Genomic DNA, 22,680 nt, shown 5'->3' with positions numbered 1-22,680 from the left:
AAATGTAATAAATTCTAACGCTAAATGTAATTAATGTAATGGACTCTAATGAATGTAATAACATACAGTATTAATGGCCGCAATAACAAACCGTATCATTGTTCCTCAAATGTCTCTTTCCTCCGTTTTGAGTAACCTTTATCAGTTTCTGGCCAAACACAAATTTTCCGAGCTGGCAACTCCTTTTAGCAGCCTTTATCTTTTCATTCTCAAAATCGCTTCTTTTCAAAGCCGAGTTTTATTTTCTAGATTGAATTTCTAGAATATCGGCGGCAGCGGAAGACCCAAGACCGAAAAAAAGATCAAAAGGTAAGCGGCAGCATGAAAGGAATATAGTTAAAGTGGTACAGCAATGGACTCCTGGTAGCTAGTTTTTGGTCGCTTTGTTAATGTTATGTCCAAAAAAAATGAAAAACAAGTTCAATTGTAAGGGCAAACACGAAATTTTGGTTATGAATTAAGGTGCCAAGCATGCAATAGTTACAACACTTTCACTCAAGCAGTACCAAAAGTTACCGTCAATTTTGGTGCTCAGTGCGAAAATTTCGAACATCGAGAAGGATTTCCAACTTGTATTCGACACAAACGAAATTCAGAACTTCGCGGTAAGAGAAATCCGTAGTTTACAAAAATAAGTTCCATCTCTTGTTTAACCGTTGAACTTGGAAGTTCCAAGTTCATTTTTCCGGCGACAAAATATTCTCATCTCCGACTGGGAAAACAGGATCAATTTCTTCAATCGAAGGGGTCCATTTTTTGGCCGGCATTAACTTTGAACGGCGGCGTTTTAAGGCATTGGCAAGGTCTAAAAAATGGTTTCAAAATAATCTTTTGTCTAAGATTTGGCTTCGGTTCTGGTTGATTTTTAATTGCCTATGTTTTATTTTTGATAATGGGGATATGATAACGGGTCGGGATAAAAAAAGACTCCTGAAAACAAGTAAAGTCAAACGAAATAAAGATATTCCCTAATTCACGATATTGCATTAAGTAAAGAGAAAAGGGCATTTGCCATATGTTCGTCTCATAAATTATTTGTTGTTTTCATCATTAATTTTTGGGTATTGGAAACAGTCCAAGAAACCGACCTTAGAGTTGAGTCAAATTCGACATAAACTGTATAAGTACACTGACTTGGGAAATTAGAGAAGGGTGGATTTAAAATTACGTGTTGTCCCCCGGCAAATAGCGAGCAAGAAAGTAGATTTTAAAAGACACGGTTTTCTCTTCTTTTTTGGCAAATGTTTTGTAAATTAACTCGTGTCATGCATCACTTGTGATAAGCATTTAGCATTACACTGTTCCTTTTTTGCCTCAAATTTAGTGAAGGGAGTGCACGCGCGCTCAATCGCCTCTCCCGTCTCGTCCCTTCAGCTCCGCTCAAGATCGACGTTTCGGCGTTTCGCTCGACGGCCTTAAAAAAGGAGTTGCTGCCGGTAGTCTATCTGTGCAAAAAACTTTCTATCTCTCTCTTTCTATTTGCTTTGTTCTAGGGTATTATTAATATTATTTAGCTATGAAAAAATTCTCCCAGCAAGCTAAAAGTCGCATATTTTCCGGAAAAAATCACTATGCATCCCATTTGCAAAGTTATAGGTCTCTCCAATAGCAGCAATTTACAGGTTAAGATATTTAGGGTCAGTATTTTAGGCCGACTTAGGGACTATAGTGTTCCTGTCAGCTTATTATGATTTTTTTTTAAAGCGGACCCGGACGAACAGTTATTTTTAGCCGATACATTTACACCTCACAATATCTGATAGAAAGTTTTACTGTAAGGTGCATGTTTATTTTCTTTGAGGACAGACATAAGAAAGCAAATACTGATAATCTTTTTCGATACAAATAACCATTAATAATTCGACTTTAACCTACACAAACTGTGCGGTACGTGTTCAGGTGTTGTGTAGTGTATATACTGCAAATTATAAACTTTACGACAACTTTAAACTTTTTTTAAAAAAAGGCAAACTCGGGCTAGAAAAGCCGACGACTCTGTCCTTTGAAGAAAAGGGAACTCTTTCATATTTAGATAAGCTTAAGCTTTTTTTAGCAGGAATAGAAGGTGTAAACAAACGCATAACTTCATTAAAGCGGTATTCAGGGCACGAGTTATGGAAAAAGAGTAGCTCACTGCAAAATTCTTGAATGACAAGTATTAAATAAGAAAATGAATAGCAATCCAATGGACCATGTACAAAAATAACACTTTAGTTTTAATTCAAGAAAAGCGAGTAGCCCATCTGAACTGTTTCTGAACTGTTTCTTGAGCTAATGTCATGAATGAACAATAGACAGATGAATTATTTCTTGAAATTTTTTATTTAGAAAGCCATTTCGCGTAACACTAACTGGATCGTTGATCCGTTCACGCGACTAAAATATCTCGAGAACATGTCAAAATTCAACAGAAAGTCAGCTTCAAATCGGGGCACATTTTGTAGTTTTCTTTCTTGCCTATGTCAAAATGTACAAAACGTTTATGAAACCTTTATAATTACAAAAATTTCCTTTTAAAAAAGTACTTTCCTTGATTATAGAGTACAGAATGTACCTGAAATTTCTTCAAAAACTTTGGTGCCTTGGTTCGCTTGGTCCAAAACAAGCCAAGCGCTCCGCCGTGAAGAAAACAAGGTGGAATTACTAGAAGGATAATTTCGTAACGAAAAGCTTTCGTTTGTCCACAAAAACAAAACTGAGTATTCTTTTGAACTTTCCCTTTCCATTTGTGTCTTTTCCTTTGCAATGGGGCTGCGCCGCACTCGCGGAGGCTCCGCTATTATCAACACTATCATTATTTTTCTTATTTCATTGTTCCACGTTTTGTCGAGCTTTTCCTTCGTTTTCTTGTCCTGCCTCAATTCTGACCACAGCGTTTGGTGTTCCAAATATCTTCATCTCTCTCTGTTCAGCCTGAGCAATGTTCGTAGTTTTAAAAATTAACTCAATGAACGCTACGCGAAATTCTCTCAGTCTAAATGAGTAAATAATAGGATTGAAAAAAGAGTTCAAGAACGCCATCAGTGTCGTCAAAAAAAAGCATATATACAACACTTCTAAAGAAATTTTACTTCGAAACCTTTCTAAGACAGGTCTAAAGATTAGTATCGGAAAACAACACAACATCAGCACTACAATGATGATAAATGTCACTTTGAAAGCCTTTTTATCTTTTTGGAATTGTTCCCTTGCTTCGACAGTCACTTGCTGAGATGCAATTTGCTTTTCGTGTCGGCGGATCTCCCGGTAAACTGTAACATGACAGCAGAATATAAAGGCGAGGCATAGACCATAGAATGTATTATTAATGGGCATAAATACATATTCGTTCGCGGCAAAATTGATGTGAAGAATTATGGAAAGTAGCCACGCCAAGACAGAGGCAACAAGTAGACAAGTTTCAGTTAGGAGGGTAAAGTGCGCAAAAGAATGTTTCATGGCCAGGTACCGCTCCCCGCTGATCAAAGCCGTGTGAAATAAAGAGGCAGAGACAAAAACTCTTGACAAGGCTCTTGTGAAACTTTGCAACGCGCACTTCTCACCAGAAATATCATCAGTTAAAACTGTTATCATCATAGCGACATTTACGGGCTGTACAATGACCCCCACCACGAAATCTGTCGAAGCTAGCAAGGCGAGTACAATTTTTGACTTGTGAACTCTCAGCCGAGGTTCCTTTTGACGGCGATCATTACCAGCGCGTTCAAGGCAGCGGTGAGAGGAAATGTTAGAGTGTTAACGACAATGATGATAATAAGAAAAGCTTGAGTTAGTATCGAAGGTTGAAAGAGTCTTCCTCCCACAACCGCGTAGACCTCGCATCCAGGGGGGATGAAATTACTGCTTGGTAGACTCGAATTCATCGCTTTTCCTCTGTTTCTCAGTTTCCAATACCCTGGGTTCCAGAGGCTTTTCATGCGCGGTTTCCGGTTTCGGTCAAGTCTTAAAAAGTGACCTGCGCGAAAAGCCTCTGGACCAGAACGCCAACCCTTTGATAGCGCCGAGCCAATTACAACCCTACTTACACCATTTTGCTGATTGGTTCCTTGGAGATATCGAATGTTTCAAATGCTCTGATTGGATTACAATCACAATAGGCGCGTGCTCGGGACGCAGGTGTTTGAAGGTGACAGATTAAATCAAAACAATCGAAGCACACATCACGTACGTTTTCGCTTTTTGGAAGAGAATTGGAAATATCAGATGCCTGTACGAACAAAAGATTTAGATAAGGCAATAGCCGAAGTCATTGGAACATTCGAGGGAGTGGAGGAAATAATTGCGTTACTAAGAGAGGGCATTGTAAATTATATTGAAAGGAAAGACATATTGGCGGTCTTGCCGACCCTTCTAGATGGAAAATCACTGCTGTTCCAGTTACCAGTGTGTAAAAAGGGGGTCGGCAGGCAACACACGACTGTTACCTCCTACCAAAATGCTGCTTGTTCCAACGAATTTTTTCTCTACCAGGTAGATTATAACTGAGCAAATGTGCATTATTTTTGCATCCTGTTTCATACTGAGAGATCATGACACGCCGCATATTGATTTTCTGCAGTTCATTTCTGGTCGGAATGATTTGCCCTCTGATGCGAGTCGAGAGCTTTTACTTTGACCTCTTTTGAAACGTAAACTTCTTCATTGCGGCTAAGTAAACGTTTAGGTTGTTTAATTTTCTCCAAAGTGCCTTCTGGATCTGAATAACTAAAACTGATTTTCTTTTGTCCGTGAATGTGAAGGTGAGAGATTTCCTGCAATGTTCTGTCATGCTGGGCCCAGCTCGTCAGTAGTTTTTGCAGGATGTTCAAAAAAACTCCTTAGTGATTTGCAGATCCAAATTTCGAAGAACGGATTGCAGCTTAAACTAAAGCTACATAAAGTATGGAGAACTGAACTGTGACAAGATTAGCAATGATTTTTAAACTCCGGCTTGTTTTTCTAAAGATGATGTCACTCTTTAGGCTAGAGCGCGTCGTTCTTCCCTTGGTAATTACTTTTATTGAATTAGCTTATCAGTACTGTGACCGCCGGTTTGATTGACAGATTAGAGACAAGGTCGAGGTCCATCTAGCACGATAAATCAGGGCGCTCTGCGCCAGAGGTTTTTCTCGCGGCTTTGCCGCTCTTGTCTTCGGCCTTCGGCCGAAGACGTGTCGGCCTGTGGCCGACGAAGCTCCTCGTCGCAAGCGAGAAAAAACCTCTGGTACCCAGGGTAAGTTTCCAAGAGTTTAGGTAATACTTTCTTCTGTCCTCTCCGTGTTAAATGTCTTTTCTTAATGATTTCCTAGCTTTATAAAAAGCAACTGGCACTTTCCGACCGGATTTGTTAATTGCTTTGAATCGTGAATTCAAAGTTTTATTTTCAATTGGTTTATCCGGAATAATATTCAGTTTAAAGCGATCGTCATCTGCGCAATTCCCTGGGTAAAATAAAAAATTATCTACCCCAGTTTTTAAAGAGCATGATAACTTTCACAGCAAGCAGCGATCTGAATACTCGAGGGCTGGCCGTCGTTTTGTTAACTACGCATTTAACTCATACAGATAGTAACCAGTAAAACCACGAAAATAAAAACTGAGTAATTTAGGAGAAATTCGTGGTTTCTCTCTGTCTATAACATTAGTTTTTTTATTTTTTCTCAAGTGTGTTATTTGCCACACTTTTTGCTCAATACATAGCCTGAAACAGTTGTTCCCACGTTCTTGAATGCAGTCATTTTGCCTACAATGAAGGACATCCGAAATTCATTTGAAAAGGAGGAAAACTCATTTAGTTTCCTGTGGGTTATATTACCTTTTAAAATAACGGGGAAAAAAAGGGTTACCTCATAAAATTTCTAATTTAGGTCAAAAGTTCTTGGATGGAAATATCAAATTGAATCACTTGGAATGCACTGTACCTTAAACAAACGGCAACGAGACCTTTATAGACAACACAGTGTCCACACTTGTAATATTTACTTACTTCTATTTATGGAAACAAAATATCTTCAGAGATCAATTAAACATACTAAGTCTAGTAAAACTGCGAAGTTTATTGAAATTCCGTTTCAAACTCTCGGAAATTATGAGAGAAAATTGCCAACAAAAAAGCGGTTTGCCAGCGGGAGGTCGGCAATGCGCGTGTTTGTCCCTTTCGCATGTTACGTACATTTCTTTGGAGTTTTTGGCCTTCGAATTTTTAAGAATTTTAAGCCAATTTTAACTTGATTCAGAATGACGAATTGACTAGTGTAAAGAAATAGTTCTTTTCTATCAAAAAAAGCAAGAATTGCAATTTTAATTGCCATCGGTAACTGGTCCAATTAAACAGAGTTAATCCCTTAAGCCCAGCGACCTATATACACTCTAGTGAAAAAGACTAGTACATTCACCTGTTATATTTTTACTAAAGCGATAAAAATATATTTTCTCCTTTTTTCTTCTCGTGTCTAAAGTAGGATTTTCAAAGTTCTGAATATTGGAGAAATTTAGAATCACGTTTACGGCAAACAGAACGTCAGATTTATTAACAATTTTTTTGAGATTACGAAATGAGCAGCGTTTTGAATTATCCTTATGGATAAAAAAAGGCATGAATCTTCTTGTTCTTGTTCTTTTTATTATTATTGTCATTATTATTTTTATAATTATGATTATTAATGAACGATAGACGACATAGATTAATTAGAAGGTATGCATAATCATCGTTTACGGCAAAATGAACGTCAGATTTAGTAACAATTTTTTCAGATTACGAAATGAGCAGATAAAAACCGTCTAAAATTATTGTCATGGATAAAAATGACATGATTCTTCTTATTATTTGGGCGTCGCCTAAATAGAGAAATCGAGATTGCTTGTTTTGGTTCAAAGTTACAATAGGCACACAATACGTAAAAAAAAACAGCATGAATTGCAATTTTAAGTGCCATCAGTAAAATGGTCAAATTAAACAGAGTTAATCCCTTATTCCCAGCCACTTATTCACTCTAGTGAAAAAGACTAGTACACTCACCTGGTATATTTTTCCTAAAGCGATTAAAGATATATTTTCTTTTCCTTTTCGTGTCTAAAGTAGGATTTTTAAAGTTCTGAAGACTAGACAAATTTAGAATCACGTCTACGGCAAACAGAATGTCAGATTTAGTTGTAATTGTTTTTCAGATTACGAAATGAGCAGCGTCTTGTATTATCCTCATTGATAAAAATGGCATGAATCTTCTTCTTACTCTTCTTCTTAATTATTATTATATTATTATTGTTATTATTATTATTATTATTAATGAACATTAGACGACAAAGAGTAGTCTATTCATCGAAGAGTGATTAGAAGGTATGCATAATCATCGTTTAGGACAAACAGAACGTCAGATTTAGTAACAATGTTTTCAGATTACAAAACGAGCAGCTAGAAACCGTCTAGAATTATTGTCATGGATAAAAATGGCATGAATCTTCTTATTATTTGGGCGTCGCCCAAACAGAGAAATCAAGATGGCTTGTTTTGATTCAAAGTTGCAATAGGCACCCAATACGTGCGAACGTAAACAAGCCAAGCGACGCGAATGTCAGTCGCGTGACGAGTCACCACAGAACATTTATCCTCGTTACAGTACGTCCCACAGCTAACGCACAGCAAACAAATCGGCAATAGAAAAGCAAAGTATTGAAAAAAAAGGTACACCGAGTGAAACAAAATATTAAATAATTTAACCGGTCATTGCCCTTTTTATCGTTCAGACTATTTATTGCCAGCAGCGGCGTATTGCCAAGTATTGCCCTCAGTTGTCGATGATCGTGCACGAGGAGGATAAATAAGGATAACATTGAATGAAGCGTGATTTCATTGCAGATTTTCGGAAAGGAGGTAATTTTTTAAAATGTTATTGAGCAAAATGATCTCGTAAACAAGTTGCAATCTTTCACGTTCGAACCCTAAGAGCGGCAGAATCCAACATCTGCACGTGCAGACCGCGTTTTTGACAGTTATTTTTAGACTCTCGGGTTAATTAGATGAAGTCGCATTCTCTCATACTAACCCGAAAGCGGCAAATTCTAAAGCTTTTACGTGCAAACTGCGTGACAAAACAACTCACTGTAAGGGCCTGATCACGTGAGCCGGACTGGCTAGCTTTGCCAAGGTGACTTTTATCCTGGTATTAAATGAAAAGGGCCAGCCCGAAGCCGCTATTTTTATATAGAGATTGGAAGCATGCGCAAGAGTAGTGTGATACCCGCTGTCCTGTTTCTTGCTTGGTTCATTCTCCAGGCCACCCGGCATGTCTAATAAGTTGGAAAATTTCCACCCGGGATCACTTCATCACAATGCTGGGATCCCAGCTAACCGGGCTGGCTGGGTTGTCATATAATGGCAAAGTTGATCTATGTTGCCTTTAACTAAGATGCCGAGATCTCTGCAGAGCGAGCCAGCCCGGCTCATGTAATTAGGCCCTTAGTTTATTAAATTACCAGATTTTACGCCCTCCCCCTTGACCTGACCGATTTTTTAAACCTCCGAACACACACAAATTTTGAGCCCCCCCCCCCCCCCCGCCACTCCCTCAACATCTTCCACAGCTACCTCACTGCAACACCCAAGATCACTTTCACCCTCCAAAAAAATCATTTTTTGTTACTTTATATTAAATTCTACGAGAAACCAGTTTCACTGATTCTTAACAATTCACGTCCAATATAACCTCTCAACCAACCCCTAAAATATACAACGCTACTTACGCTCCCACAGCGTCTTGTTATTTTTGTGCCTCAGCTTCCGGTTTTAGGCGCGATTTTGATTGACAGTTAAATGAACACGTGACAATGAAATATGAGTATGATTGTTCTTCAAATGTCTCTTTTCGTCAGTTTTGACTAACCTTTATCAGTTTCTGGCCAAACACTAATTTTCTGTGCTGACAATACCTTTGAGCAGCCTATACTTTCAGTTTATTCTCAAGATCGCTTATTTTCCTAAATTGAACAAGAATATCGGCGCGACGGAAGACCCAAGACTGAAAAAAGATCAAAAGGTATAAGCGGCAGCATAAAAGACTTGGACTTGGTAGTTAGTCTTTCAGCTTCTTTCGTCATTTTGTGAATATCAAATATAAAAAAAGTGAAAAACTATTTTAAATTTACAGGCAAACACGAAATTTTGGTTAAGAATAAAGGTGCCAAGAATGCAATACTTACATCACTTTCACAAAGGGGGTACAACAGTTAGTGCCGATTTCACTGGCGTCGGAAACTACATTGCGAATCACGAATGGCGATGCCAAGTATATAAGTACTCAATAGGCAAATTTCGAACATATCAAAAAGAATTTCCAACTGTATTAATTATTGTAAGTAGATTTTTTTTTTACAACTACTCATTACTGGCAGTGACTGTCTGTTTGTTGTTAAAAACTATTTCAACTTGTCTGCACATTGCTCGGGAAGGCGTGTTTTACTGTTCGAAACAATAATAATTCAGGGCGACAAGTTTTGAAAGTAGTTTTTTTAAATCGAAGAGGTCCATTTCCATTTTTATGTCTTTGCTCAGTGAAAGGTGACCAGAAAACGGTTGCAGCAACTTTGAACGTCGTTTTGTTGGCAAAAGTCTAGGGGCCAAAGGGTTAAAGTAATTGAAAAATAATCGTTTTTCGAGCTTCGGTTCTGGTTAATTTATGTTTAGTGTTGATACTTGATAATAAGAATGAAAAGGTCTCTTGCAAACAAGTAAAGTTAAACGAAGTAAAGATATTCGCGTATACACTTAGCTTTTTAAAAATACCTCGAACATATGATAACGGAAAATCATTTACACAAAAAAAGAATGCATTAATTTGTTTTCTCGGAAAATTGTATGGTTATAATTAATTGGTAATAGGACTTCGTGTCGTCCAATTCGGTCTGTAGTTATACTCATGATTAACAAATCGGGCTCCCTTTACTTAACTTTAAAGGAAGGTTAAGAATAACATAAGACAAACAACAGATGCCACGGACGGGCAAAACTGAAGAAGATTGAAACGGATTAAAATTAGGTTTTTTGAAAATTGTTCAACCTAACAGTTTTTCAAAGTTGATCCTTGCTGCTTGCAAACTCAAAGATAATGCTCAGGAGACTTTTTTTTTGTCTCGGATCTCTGATTTTGTCATTTACACGTAATTTCTTTGCTTACTTTAAGTTCCTTAGCGATTAAGCGCGAGTAATTGGCAAAATTAAACAAGATGAACTGGACTGCCGTGACACAGCCCCTTTAATAGCAGTGATTTTATTGTGACTTTGAGCTCTTCATGGTGAGAACGTACATTCAAAATTTCAACTGCTTATTTTCGTCGGAAAAAAAAAGAAGAGAAAAACGGGTCAAGAAAGAGAACAAAAGAAAGTGTTCGTTGTAAAATTTGAAAAGGGAAAGAAGAAAGACTCGTCCATGGAAACTTGACAGCTTGCGACTTCTAGCTACTTATACAATCTCTTTCTTTGGTCTACGGTTCTGGCAATTAACAAATTTTAAAAAATAGCTGGTTGGCTGATACTGGGAATATAAAAAAATCAAATCGTAGTTGTTTTTACTCCCCCAGTCACCATAACTACACAGTTTTGGTTACAAGTATCCCTTCAATTTATTTGATTCCATATAATATTGCCCAATGAGAATAATTACTTACAAGGCTGTTTGCCGATTCAGGGGGAAAAAGCAACAATACCATGAGAAAAGTCATGTTAGTAATTTCTTCTTACTGGCCCTCAATTAAAGAAAAAAAAAAGAAAGTGTGAACATAATTGACATGTTTATTAATCGATTATCTCGATCTGAAAAGACCCGTTTCTATTCAAATGGCACAAATGAGATTAGATATAATATAGAGGACACGTTCTTAACTAAAAAAACCCGTTGAAGAAAAACCTTCTTTTACGATTATTTCATGGTTGATGTATTTTTACCTGTGCTTGGACCTGAACTGCGTATATTAGTTTTTGGGGCGATGTGATTGTCTGATACCCAACATTAAGAAACGCGAAGAACTGAGCCCTAGGAAAAGTCTTGAGAAGGCTTCAATTTTTCTTACGTCAGCAATATCGATTTTAAGTGATGTTTTCGTTGAAGTCACCGTAGTGGTTGTTTAAACTCTCTTGCAAGTAGTTGCGGACCTGCGAAGGTTTTCCGTATACTGGGCCCAAAATGTCGTCTGAAGAAAGCCGTCACGTTGATAAGGGAATTAAACCTTCATCATTTACTAGAAATGCGTATGTCGCAACCTCTCGCGAAACTCGGTGTTGCACACAAGTTGTTGAGGCAAACTCTTCTGCGAAGTGGGAGGCGAAACTCGGTGCGCCACCGTCATTAAAGTTAACGGGGACCTTAATCAACGACGACGAAAACGAAAACATCACTACAAAAATGAGTTTGCGTCCTTTCAACGAATTCAGCGCGTAGTTTCACATTTCAACCTGTCAGTTTTGGGCAATGAAACGTTGTCGGTTAGTCTCTGTCGTGACATTGACAACGGTGAACATGTTTTGACCACGTGCTACGTTTTCAGGTTTTTCGTGGGAGCGTATTCTATTTTTAAAGTCTGCATGTGTCAACAAGGGGTGATGCAATTTCAAGTTCAAATTGGAGAGACTAGACGAGTTTTTTTATGAATCCGCCTGAGAGTGTTGAGGATTTAAAAAGAAAACTACATTTTGCGTGAGATTCCGAAGACTCGTTTCATGGATTTTGGTTTACTTTACGAAAACAATGAAGGAGAATATGTAGAGTTGAATGACGTTCGCATGGCAGACATTCGCCTCGCTTCGCTTGTTTACTTGCCTTGTTTACATTAGCACGTGTTTACGTTAGCACGTATTGCGTTAGCACGTATTACTCTATTTGGCGCACGCCCAAATAATACGCTTAAGCTTACTTTTTTTAGCGAAAGTAGAAAGTGTAAACAAACGCATGACTTCATTCAAGCGGTATTCAGGACAAGAGTTATGGAAAAAGAGTGGCTCACTGCAGTAAAATTCTTGAATGACAAGTATTAATTAAAAAAAGAAAATGAATAGCAGTGTAATGGAACATGTACAAAAATAACACTTTCGAGAAAAGCGAGTAGCCCGTCTGAACTGTTTCTTGAGCTAATGTCGTAAATGAACAATAGATAAATTATTTCTTGAAAATTTTTATTCAGAAAGCCATAAGTTAATCCTTAGTTGAAAGTCGCGTAACACTAACTTGATCATGGATCCGTTCACGCAAGTAAAAGCACTCGAGAGCATGTCAAAATTTAGCCTGCGAACGGCAGACGTTTCTCCTCGCTGATCGCCGCTGAGGGACGTTTCGCGAGGAGGAACGTCTGCGACACAGCAACAGAAATTCCATACTGATGACGCAAAATCTGTCCGGAATCCGGTCAGAAGCGCTGATTGGTCGACGGAGTAGTTTCATTGTTCTCTAGCTATTGTTTACGAATGACAGACAAAAGACAAAAGGCGGCAAAGGTCAAATGTAAACGCGATGAATCTCTAACAAAACAGTCAATATTTGTGGAATATAGTGTTCTCTAGAAGAAGCATTTGACTTTTGCTGGAGCTCATTCGCAGATGAACACAACACTTTTCCAAAATTGACCAGCAGAAAAGTAAAATTGAACAAATTTGCGTTTGGAACCCCATGACTACCGGATTTATTAAGTAAACACTGATTTACGTCATCAGTATGGAATTTCTGTCACTGAGTCGCAGACGTTCCTCCTAGCGAAAAGTCCCTGAGCGGCGATGAGCGAGGACAAACGTCTGCCGTTCGAAGGCTAGTTAAAATTCAACAGGAAGTCAGTTTCAAATCGGGGCACATTTTGTAGTTTTTCTTTCACGCCTAAGTCAAAATGTACAAAAAACATTTATAAATACAAAAATTTCCTTTTAAAAAAGTACTTTCCTTGATTATAGAGTACAGAATGTACCTGAAATTTCTTTAAAAACTTTGGCGCCTTGGTGCGCTTGGTCCAAAACAAGCGAAGCGCTCCGCCGTGAAGGAAACAAGGAGGAATTCCTCGAAGGACAATTTCGTAACGAAAAGCTCTCGTTTGTCCACAAAAAGAAAAAACTGAGTACTCTTTTGAACTTTCCCTTTCCATTTACGTCTTTTCCTTTGCAATGGGGCTGCGCCGCACTCGCGGAGGCTCCTCTATTATCAACACCCATTATTTTTCTTATATTATTGTTCCACGTTTTGTCGAACTTGTCCTTCGTTTTCTTGTCCTGCCTCAATTCTGACCACAGCGTTTGGTGTTCCAAATATCTTCATCTCTCTCTGTTCAGCCTCGGCAGTGTTCGCAGTTTTACAAATTAACTCAATGAACGCTACGCGAAATTCTCTTAGTCTAAATGAGTAAATAATAGGATTGAAAAAAGAGTTCAAGAACGCCATCAGTGTCGTCAAAAAGAAGCATATATACAGCACTTCTAAAGAAATTTTACTTCTAAACCTGTCTAAGACAGCACTTAAGATTGGTATCGGAAGATAACACAATATCAGCACTATAATGATGATAAATGTCACTTTGAAAGCCTTTTTATCTTTTTGAAATTGTTCCCTTGCTTCGACGGTCACTTGCTGAGCGGCAATTTGCTTTTCGTGTCGGCGGATTTCTCGGTAAACCGTAACATGGCAGAAGATTATAAAGGCAAGGCATAGACAATAGAATGTATTATTAATGGGCATAAATACAGATTCGTTCGCGGCAAAATTGATGTGAAGAATTATGGAAAGTAGCCACGCCAAGACAGAGGCAACAAGTAGACGAGTTTCAGTTACGAGGGTAAAGTGCGCAAAAGAATGTTTCATGGCCAGGTACCGCTCCACGCTGATCAAAACCATGTGAAAAAAAGAGGCAGACACAACAACTCTTGACAAGGCTCTTGTGAAAACTTGCAACGCGCACGTCTCACCAGAAATATCATCAGTTAAAACTGTTATCATCATAGCGACATTTACGGGCTGTACAATGACCCCGACCACGAAATCTGTCGACGCTAGCAAGGCGAGTGCAATTTTTGACTTGTGTTCTCTCAGGCGTGGTTTCTTTTTGACGGCGATCATTACCAGCGCGTTCGAGGCAGCAGTGAGAGGAAATGTTAGAGTGTTAACGATAATGATGATAATAAGAAAAGCTTGAGTTAGTATCGAAGGTTGATGGAGTCTTCCTCCCACAACCGCGTAGACCTCGCATCCAGGGGGGATGAAATCACTGCTTGGTAGACTTGAATTCATCGTTTTTCCTCTGTTTCTCAGTTTCCAACAGTTTAGGAAATACTTTCTTCTGTCCTCTCCGTGTTAAATGTCTTTTCTTTTCTGATTTGCTAGCTTTATAAAAAGCAACTGGCACTTTCGGACCGGATTTGTTAATTTCTTTGAATTGTGAATTCAAAGTTTTATTTTGAATTGGTTTATCCCGGATAATATTCAGTTTAAAGCGATCGTCATCTGCGCAATTCCCTGGGTAAAATAAAAAATTATCCACCCCAGTTTTTAAAGAGCATGATAACTTCCCGAGCGAGCAGCGATCTGAATACTCGAGGGTTGGCCGTCGTCTTGTTAACTGCGCATTTAACTCATACAGCTAGTAACTAGTAAGACCAAGAAAATAAAAATTCAGTAATTTAGGAGGAATTCGTGGTTTTCTTTCTGCCTATAACATTAGTTTTTTAAATTTTTTTTTAAGTGTGTTATTTGCCACACTTTTTGCTCAATACATAGTCTGAAACAGTTGTTCCCACGTTCTTGAATGCGGTCATTTTGCCTACAATGAAGGACATCCGAAATTCATTTGAAAAGGAGGAAAGCTCATTTAGTTTCCTGTAGGTTATATTTCCTTTTAAATTAACGGGGAAAAATAAGGTTTACCTCATAAAATTTCTAATTTAGATCAAAAGTTCTAGGATGGAAATATCAAACTGAATCATTTGGAATGCACTGTACTTTAAACAAACGCCAACGAGACCATTACAGACAACACAGTGTCCACACTTGTAATATTTACTTACTTCTATTTATTGAAACAAAATATCTTCAGAGACAATTAAACATATTAAGTCTGGTAAAACTGCGAAGTTTATTGAAATTCCGTTTCAAACTCTCGTAAACTATGAGAGAAAATTGCCAACAAAAACACGGTTTGCCAGCGGAGTGACGGCAATGCGCGTGCTTGTCCGTTTCGCATGTTACGTACATTTCTTTGGAGTTTTTGGCCTTCGAATTTTTAAGAATTTTAAGCCAATTTTAACTTGATTCAGAATGACGAATTGACTAGTGTAAAGAAATAGTTCTTTTCTATCAAAAAAAGCAAGAATTGCAATTTTAATTGCCATCGGTAACTGGTCCAATTAAACAGAGTTAATCCCTTAAGCCCAGCGACCTATATACACTCTAGTGAAAAAGACTAGTACATTCAGCTGTTATATTTTCACTAAAGCGATTAAAAATATATTTTCTTTTTTTTCTTTTCGTGTTTAAAGTAGGATTTTCAAAGTTCTGAATATTAGAGAAATTTAGAATCACGTTTACGGCAAACAGAACGTCAGATTTATTAACAATTGTTTTCAGATTACGAAATGAGCAGCGTTTTGAATTATCCTCAAGGATAAAAAAAGGCATGAATCTTCTTGTTCTTGTTCTTTTTATTATTAATGTCATTATTATTTTTATAATTATTATTATTAATGAACATTAGACGACATAGAGTAGTCTATGCATCGAAGTGAGTGATTAGAAGGTATGCATAATCATCGTTTACGACAAAATGAACGTCAGATTTATTAACAATTTTTTCAGATTACGAAATGAGCAGATAAAAACCGTCTAGAATTAATGTCATGGAGAAAAATGGCATAAATCTTCTTATTGTTTAGGCGTCGCCTAAATAGAGCAATCGAGACGGCTTGTTTTGATTCAAAGTTACAATAGACACACAAAACGTGAAAATAAAACAGCAAGAATTGCAATATTAAGTGCCATCGGTAAAATGGTCCAATTACACAGAGTTAATCCCTAAATCCCAGCCACTTATTCACTCTCGTGAAAAAGACTAGTACATTCACCAGGTATATTTTCCCTAAAGCGATTAAAAATACATTTTCTTTTTTTTTTTATTTTCGTGTCTAAAGTAGGATTTTCAAGGTTCTGAATATTGGAGAAATTTAGAACCACGTTTACGGCAAACAGAACGTCAGATTTAGTAACAATTTTTTTCAGATTACGAAATGAGCGCGTCTTTTGTGGATAAAAATGGCATGAATCGTCTTATTATTTGGGCGTCGCCCAAATAGAGAAATCAAGATGGCTTGTTTTGATTCGAAGTTGCAATAGGCACACAATACGTGCGAACGTAAACAAGCCAAGCGAAGTGAATGTCAGCCGCACGATGAGTCACGACACAACATTTATCCTCGTTACAATGATACGTCCCACAGCTAACGCACAGCAAACAAATCGGCTACAGAAAAGCAAAGTATTGAAAAAAAGGTACACCGAGTGAAATAGTTTAATTTTCCTCGCAACACACGGCGTAGATGTTTTTAGCCCGGACCATAGGTACCCCGGGTCATTGCCCTTTTTATTGTTCAGACTATTCATTGACAGCAGTGGCGTATTGCCAAGAGTTTCACAATATTATTGCCCTCAGTTGTCGAGAGCCAAAGAAGAATTCACGAAAAATTCTGTGATCGTGCACGAGGAGGATAATTAAGGGTAACATTGAATGAAACGTAATTTCATTGCAGATTTTTGGAAAGGAGGTGATTTCTTAAAATCTTATTGAGCGAAGTAATCTCGCAAACAAGTTGCAATCTTTCACGTTCGAACCCTAAAAGGGGCAGAGTCCAACATCTGCACGTGCAAACACAGGTAGCCCAAGCGCACTTTGTGTGGGTTCGGGCTTCAGAGGTCATTTGGTCGGAATATACTAGAATTATTAGTGTATTATCTTATGCTAAATAAACGCAAAAATCATAAAGAAATGAAGTCTTCTTGTTTGTCTATCTGAACTAGTAGCCTTTAAGATAACGAAGGTCGATATTTCTTGCATTATTACGAATTTTATCACATGTATTTGAATCTACAACGCTAAGAAAAAAAAAATTAGATCACGCGAAATATTGATTCAAAAAGCTCCCTTACCTTTAGTTCATAGCCACTCTGTGTCCTACGGCCGGTTTAAACGCCGTTTAGTCGACTTTCTTTCCATCGAGTACTGAACACAGTACTCGATGGAACTCTCGGGTTAATCAGATTAAGTGGTATTCTCTCATACTAACCCAAAATCGGCAAATTCTAAAGCTTTCCCTTGCAAACGGCGTGACAAAACAAGTCACAGTAAGGGCCTGATGACATGAGCCGGGCTGGCTAACTTTGCCAAGATGACCTTTATCCTGGTATTCATGAAAAGGGCCAGCCCGGAGCCGCCATTTTTATATAGAGATTGGAAGCAATGCGCATGAGTAGTGTGTTACCCACTGTCCTGTTTCTTGCTTGCTTCATTCTCCAGGCCACCCGGCATGTGTGATAACTTGGAAAATTTCCATCCGGGATCCCGGCATCACAATGCTGGGATCCCAGCTAACCGGGCTGACTCGGTTGTCATATAAATCGCAAAGTTGATCTATGTTGTGTTTAACTAAGATGCCGAGATCTCTGCAAGGCGAGACAGCCCCGCTCATGTAATCAGGCCCTTAGTTTTATTGCCAGATTTTACGTCCTCCCCTTTGACCTTAACGATTTTTTAAAGCCCCCGATAACACACACACACACACACACACACAAAATTTCAGCCCCACTCCCTCAACATCTTCATACCCCCTTCTCTATATTAATTAAAATGAACCTTCCTTTATCCACGTTCTCTTCATACAAATATTATCAAAAATAACCGAAAAACAATCTTAAACAGAAAGCCTAACAATGTTAAAATAAAAACAAGTATGTTTTCGACTATTGATAAGATCTTTCACAACCACTACTTCATTTCAACAGACTGTAACTACACTATCCCCAACCTTCATAACCAAATTAGCACTTCCACAGCTACCTCACTGCAACACCCAAGATCACTTTCACCCTCCAAAAAAATCAATTTTTGTTACTTTATATTAAATGCTACGAGAAACCAGTTTCATTGATTCTTACCAATCCACGTCCAATATAACCTCTCAACCAACCCCCAAAATATACAACGCTACTGCACTACTCACACCCCCCGAATACACATAAAAACTTCACACACGAGTAGTACATCCACGCCCAAGTGTACGCTCCCACAGCGTCTTGTTATTTTTGTGTCTTCGCATCCGGTTTTAGGCGCGATTTTGATTGGCAGTTAAATGAACACGTGATAATGAAATATGAGTATTATTGTTCTTCAAATGTCTCTTTTCGTCCGTTTTGACAACCTTTATCAGTTTCTGGCCAAACACTAATTTTCTGTGCTGACAATACCTTTGAGCAGCCTATACTTTCAGTTTATTCTCAAGATCGCTTATTTTCAAAGCCGAGTTTTATTTCCTAGATTGAACTAGAATATCGGCGGCAACGGAATACCCAAGACTTCTTTCGTCTTTTTGCTAATATCAAATACAAAAAGGGTGAAAAACTCTTTCAAATTGAAAGGCAAACACGAAATTCTCGTTAAGAATGAAGGTGCCAGGAATGCAATACTTATATCACTTTCACAAAGGGGGAAAGGTGGTACAACAGTTAGTGCCGATTTCACTGGCGTCGGAAACTACGTTGCAAATCACGAATTGCGATGTCAAGTATATATGTAGTCAATACGCAAATTACGATCATATCAAAAAGAATTTCCAGCTGTATTAATTATTGTAAGTAGATTTTTTTTAAACAGTTACTCATTACTGGCAGTGACTGTCTGTTTGTTGTTAAAAATTATTTAAGCTTGTCTGCACATTTGCTCGCGAAGGCCCCCGCGTGTTTTACTTTTCGAAACAATAATAATTCAGGGCGACAAGTTTTGAAAGTAGTTTTTTTTAGATCGAAGGGGTCCATTTCAATTTTATGTCTTTGCCCAGTGAAAGGTGACCAGAAAACGGTTGCAGCAACTTTAAACGACGTCTTATTGGCAAACTTCTAGTGACCAAAGGGTTAAACTGTTTTAAAACTAATCGTTTTTCGGGTTTCGGTTCGATCTGGTTAATTTTTATTAGTTTATGTTTTGTGTTGATACTTGATAATAAGAATAAAAAGGTCCCTTAAAAACAAGTAAAGTTAAACGAAATAAAGATATTCGCCTATACACTTAGCTTTTTAAAAATACCTCGAACATATAATGACGGAATATCAAATAAGGAACGAAGGGAATTTGCCAATGTCAATGATTTTTACGCAAAAAAAGAATGCATTTGTTTTCTCGGAAACGTGTATGGTTATGATTAATTGGTAATAGGACTTCGTGTCGTCAGTTCGATCTGTAATTATACTCATGATTAACAAATCGGACTCCCGCTACGTTGTCGTCCGATTTTGTTAATCACTTGTATGATTGCAGACCGAATTAGACTCCACTCAGCTCTATTACTAGACTACGGGTAGTCCCCCATTTTTCCTTAGGGATAGTAGAGCGAGCGAAACGCGAGCGCGCGTCTATTACTAATAACAATTTAATAATTATTAATTTTTTTCAGAAACCGACCGTAAAGTATGGTCAAATCACAGGGCGACCACACAAACTGTGAGACCGTTTTGATTGTTTGGATTTAGAGGAATTACAGGGGAATATAGAAAAGGTTCACATTTATGGCGCGGAATATAAAGCGAACACTTCTTAAAGTATTGGGGGAGCAAGCGTAATTCATTGATAATACACATAAATGTTATTAACTTGGTGCAAAGTAATTATACATATATATCTCTGACTGAATTTATGTAAACATGGCTTCAGCGAGTGTCTACAGGTCATATGCTAAGTATGTCCTTGGTACCAAGACTTTGACCCTCCCCACTCAGGACAATGGGTGACTTTCTGCGCCTCCCACTGACCCCTGCAATTATTATGATAATAATTCTCAGCAGAGGCCTGATTCAGCTGGCTAGGGAAAGGTAAGAACAAGGCACTTGCCAGTTAAGGCCTCTAGTGAACACTGCTGCTTACTGAAGGGGTTGTGTCAAAATAGCCCTCTCCCTAACCCACTAGTTTTGCCCCCCAGGCCTGATCCACCCCCACTGTTAGGGTAGTCCCTGGGCTATCCAGCTGTACCGACCAAGACGGAAAGCCCCCTACTTTTTTGGAGGCTGCATTGGTCTGGTCTGGGGCCGGGATTTCTCTTTTTTTTTTTTTAGGTTCTTTTCTTTGGACTTACTTCTCGCTAGAGTGCCCCCAGAGACTACTCCATATTTCAATCCTTCTGAGGAGACGTGGGGGGAAGGGGTTAAACATGCTTAGGGCTATCAAATGAGCCCTCAAAATATTCCTCCCCCTCCCCTTTTTGCGCCTGCCACGCAGGCTAGTATTTACGCAAGGACCAATGTCCCCCAAAGTGATTCTTCCCTAATATGACACCTTGGAAATAGAACAATTCCCCACAAAAATTCTAAAAAAAACGCATTGCTTGCAAATAGCATTAGCTTACATGGGACGAGGTTTTAAAACCCACCCTCCTCAATTACACAATTTACTCTGTTTTTCTCCCACCCTCCCATCTCTAACATTTTACGGGCCACCCTCCCCCAAGTGATACAGGTGATGCGATACACGTACAGTAAAAACCCGCGAGTAAGAACCTACATTTTCTGGAGTTAGCCTAAACAGGTTCTTATTTAAATGATAGTTAACACAATTTTAGGATAGCTGTTTCCAATGAAACTTTATTTAAATGTATTATGCAACAATCTGGAGCTAATATTCCTCCAAACATTCTCCTTCAAGAAAATGATAATTACAAAAAATTCCAGTGCCTAAAGCCATGATGTTTGACAATAATTCCAAAGTTCGTAAACCATAGACTGACTCGATACTCGTGTTTCATAGAACGGGCATCCATAGGCGATGATCTCTTTGCCTGGTAGACTCGAATTCATCTCTGTCCAGTTTTATCTCGGTTGTGTCTAAACTGCTTTGAGCGGACCTTCCTTCTTTCTTGTCTGCCCATAAATGACCTCTCTTAATACGGTAGCTAGCTTTCAGTAAGAAGCAACTAGCAATTTCGGTCGATTCTTTTATTGTTATCATGTTTTTTAAAGTTTATTTCAAGTTGGTTCCGGGAATATTGTTCAGTATGAAACAATCGCCCTACATTCGTAAACTGGGGTTGGCCTGTGAAATGGCTCCTTGGTTAAAAATATGTTAATTTCTATCGTAATAATTCCAATAACTTTTGCATCAGTGATCTGAATACATGCATGAGAGGTTGAACGTCTTTAAATATTGATAAATACAAACACGCGAACTGTCCCCAGTAATTGAACATTACAGATTTAGAAGAAATGTTTGTTTTTTTTTCTGCCCCCAAAACACTAATTAACGGGACTAAATCTTTTAAGATTTAATCCACACTTATTGATTAGAGAGTATTCTGTCTTGCAATTTTTTCTTAGTCATATGCGTACCTAAATAGTTTTTCCCAGGATATTAAATGGCTCTTTTCCTCACAATGCAGACGCCTGAAATTCGTTTAAAAAGGACGAAATATCATTCAATTTCCCATAGTAAATATTAATTTCATCTCAAAAGACAATCACTAAATTTAAAATGGATAATTATATAAAAAGTCACTTTGACAAAATTATCAAATTGATTTATTTATCTTTCAATTTATAGTCCTCTAAGTACTGTCCCATGCAGCAAAGAAAATAAAGAGAGAAAGAAACACTTCCCCTCATCACTGAATCATTCATGACATTCATCGGTAACAAGTTTACCTCATTAACTAAAAAGATAAAAAATAACTGAGTAAAGGTTAATGAGAAAAAACTTCTTCCATTCGTTACTCCCAATACTTAAACAGGAACTGAACAACACCCAGCCTAGTTGCTGCTGGGCGTTGTAAAAAAAATGCTAAATGAAATATTTTAAAATTAAGGCCCTTAAGCTGCACGCGCTTTTCAATACTGAACAAGCAACCTCTTAAGTCAGACTTTTTTTTTAGCCAACGCAACGGTTATATTTTTCGCTTCCGTCAATAATAGATTTAGAAATTTTCGAAGAAAAGAAAACAAACAAAATGAATCGAAAACTACAAATAAACAACTTACAGACGAAGTTTTTTCGATTCCGTTGAGGAAAAGCAATGTTTCTTAAGGTGGTTCGATACAGTTTGTCCAGGGTCAATACCTCCCAAGTTTGAGCATAAACTACGTCGCCATAAACAAAGATTTGGAAAAATTACCACCACAGTTGTATTAGAAAATGATGAAAACTTGTTACGATCAGGGTTACAACCACATTGAATTTGGCATAGCAACGAAATAACGCCACTACCTATCTTACTTGCAGCAGTATGTCTCGACACTGGGAACTGTTCTTCCAAAATCGTTCACGGGAGCTTTTTCCTCCAATAGAAGCCTCGATGTTCGCGAAGTTTAGGCGAAATCTGTGAAACGGTTATCGAGATATTTTGGGATAAAGTTTTCATGGTTAGGAATACGGAAACAAAAATGGACAATCTTACTGTTCGGCTGTTTTCTAAGAAAACGAAAAGCTTTTGACATGCAATTTCAC

At 38.0% G+C, this 22,680-nt stretch overlaps 1 protein-coding gene and 1 pseudogene across 1 annotated transcript; both read right to left on the bottom strand.

Annotated features, from left to right (window-relative positions):
* Positions 1–2,808: 2,808 nt before the first annotated feature.
* On the bottom strand, positions 2,809–3,863 carry LOC140949684 (adenosine receptor A3-like; annotated as a pseudogene).
* A 9,309-nt stretch (positions 3,864–13,172) lies between these two features.
* Positions 13,173–14,228, bottom strand: LOC140949683 (adenosine receptor A3-like). Its single transcript, XM_073398828.1, has one exon. The coding sequence runs from the start codon at positions 14,226–14,228 to the stop codon at positions 13,173–13,175; it is 1,056 nt and encodes a 351-aa protein (XP_073254929.1).
* Between the last annotated feature and the right edge of the window lie 8,452 nt (positions 14,229–22,680).

This window comes from Porites lutea, chromosome 10 (genome assembly GCF_958299795.1).
Source record: "Porites lutea chromosome 10, jaPorLute2.1, whole genome shotgun sequence".
NCBI classification, from domain to species: domain Eukaryota; kingdom Metazoa; phylum Cnidaria; class Anthozoa; order Scleractinia; family Poritidae; genus Porites; species Porites lutea.
The sequence above is the reverse complement of the archived record's forward strand: the minus strand, read 5'-3'. Positions and strand labels throughout refer to the sequence as shown.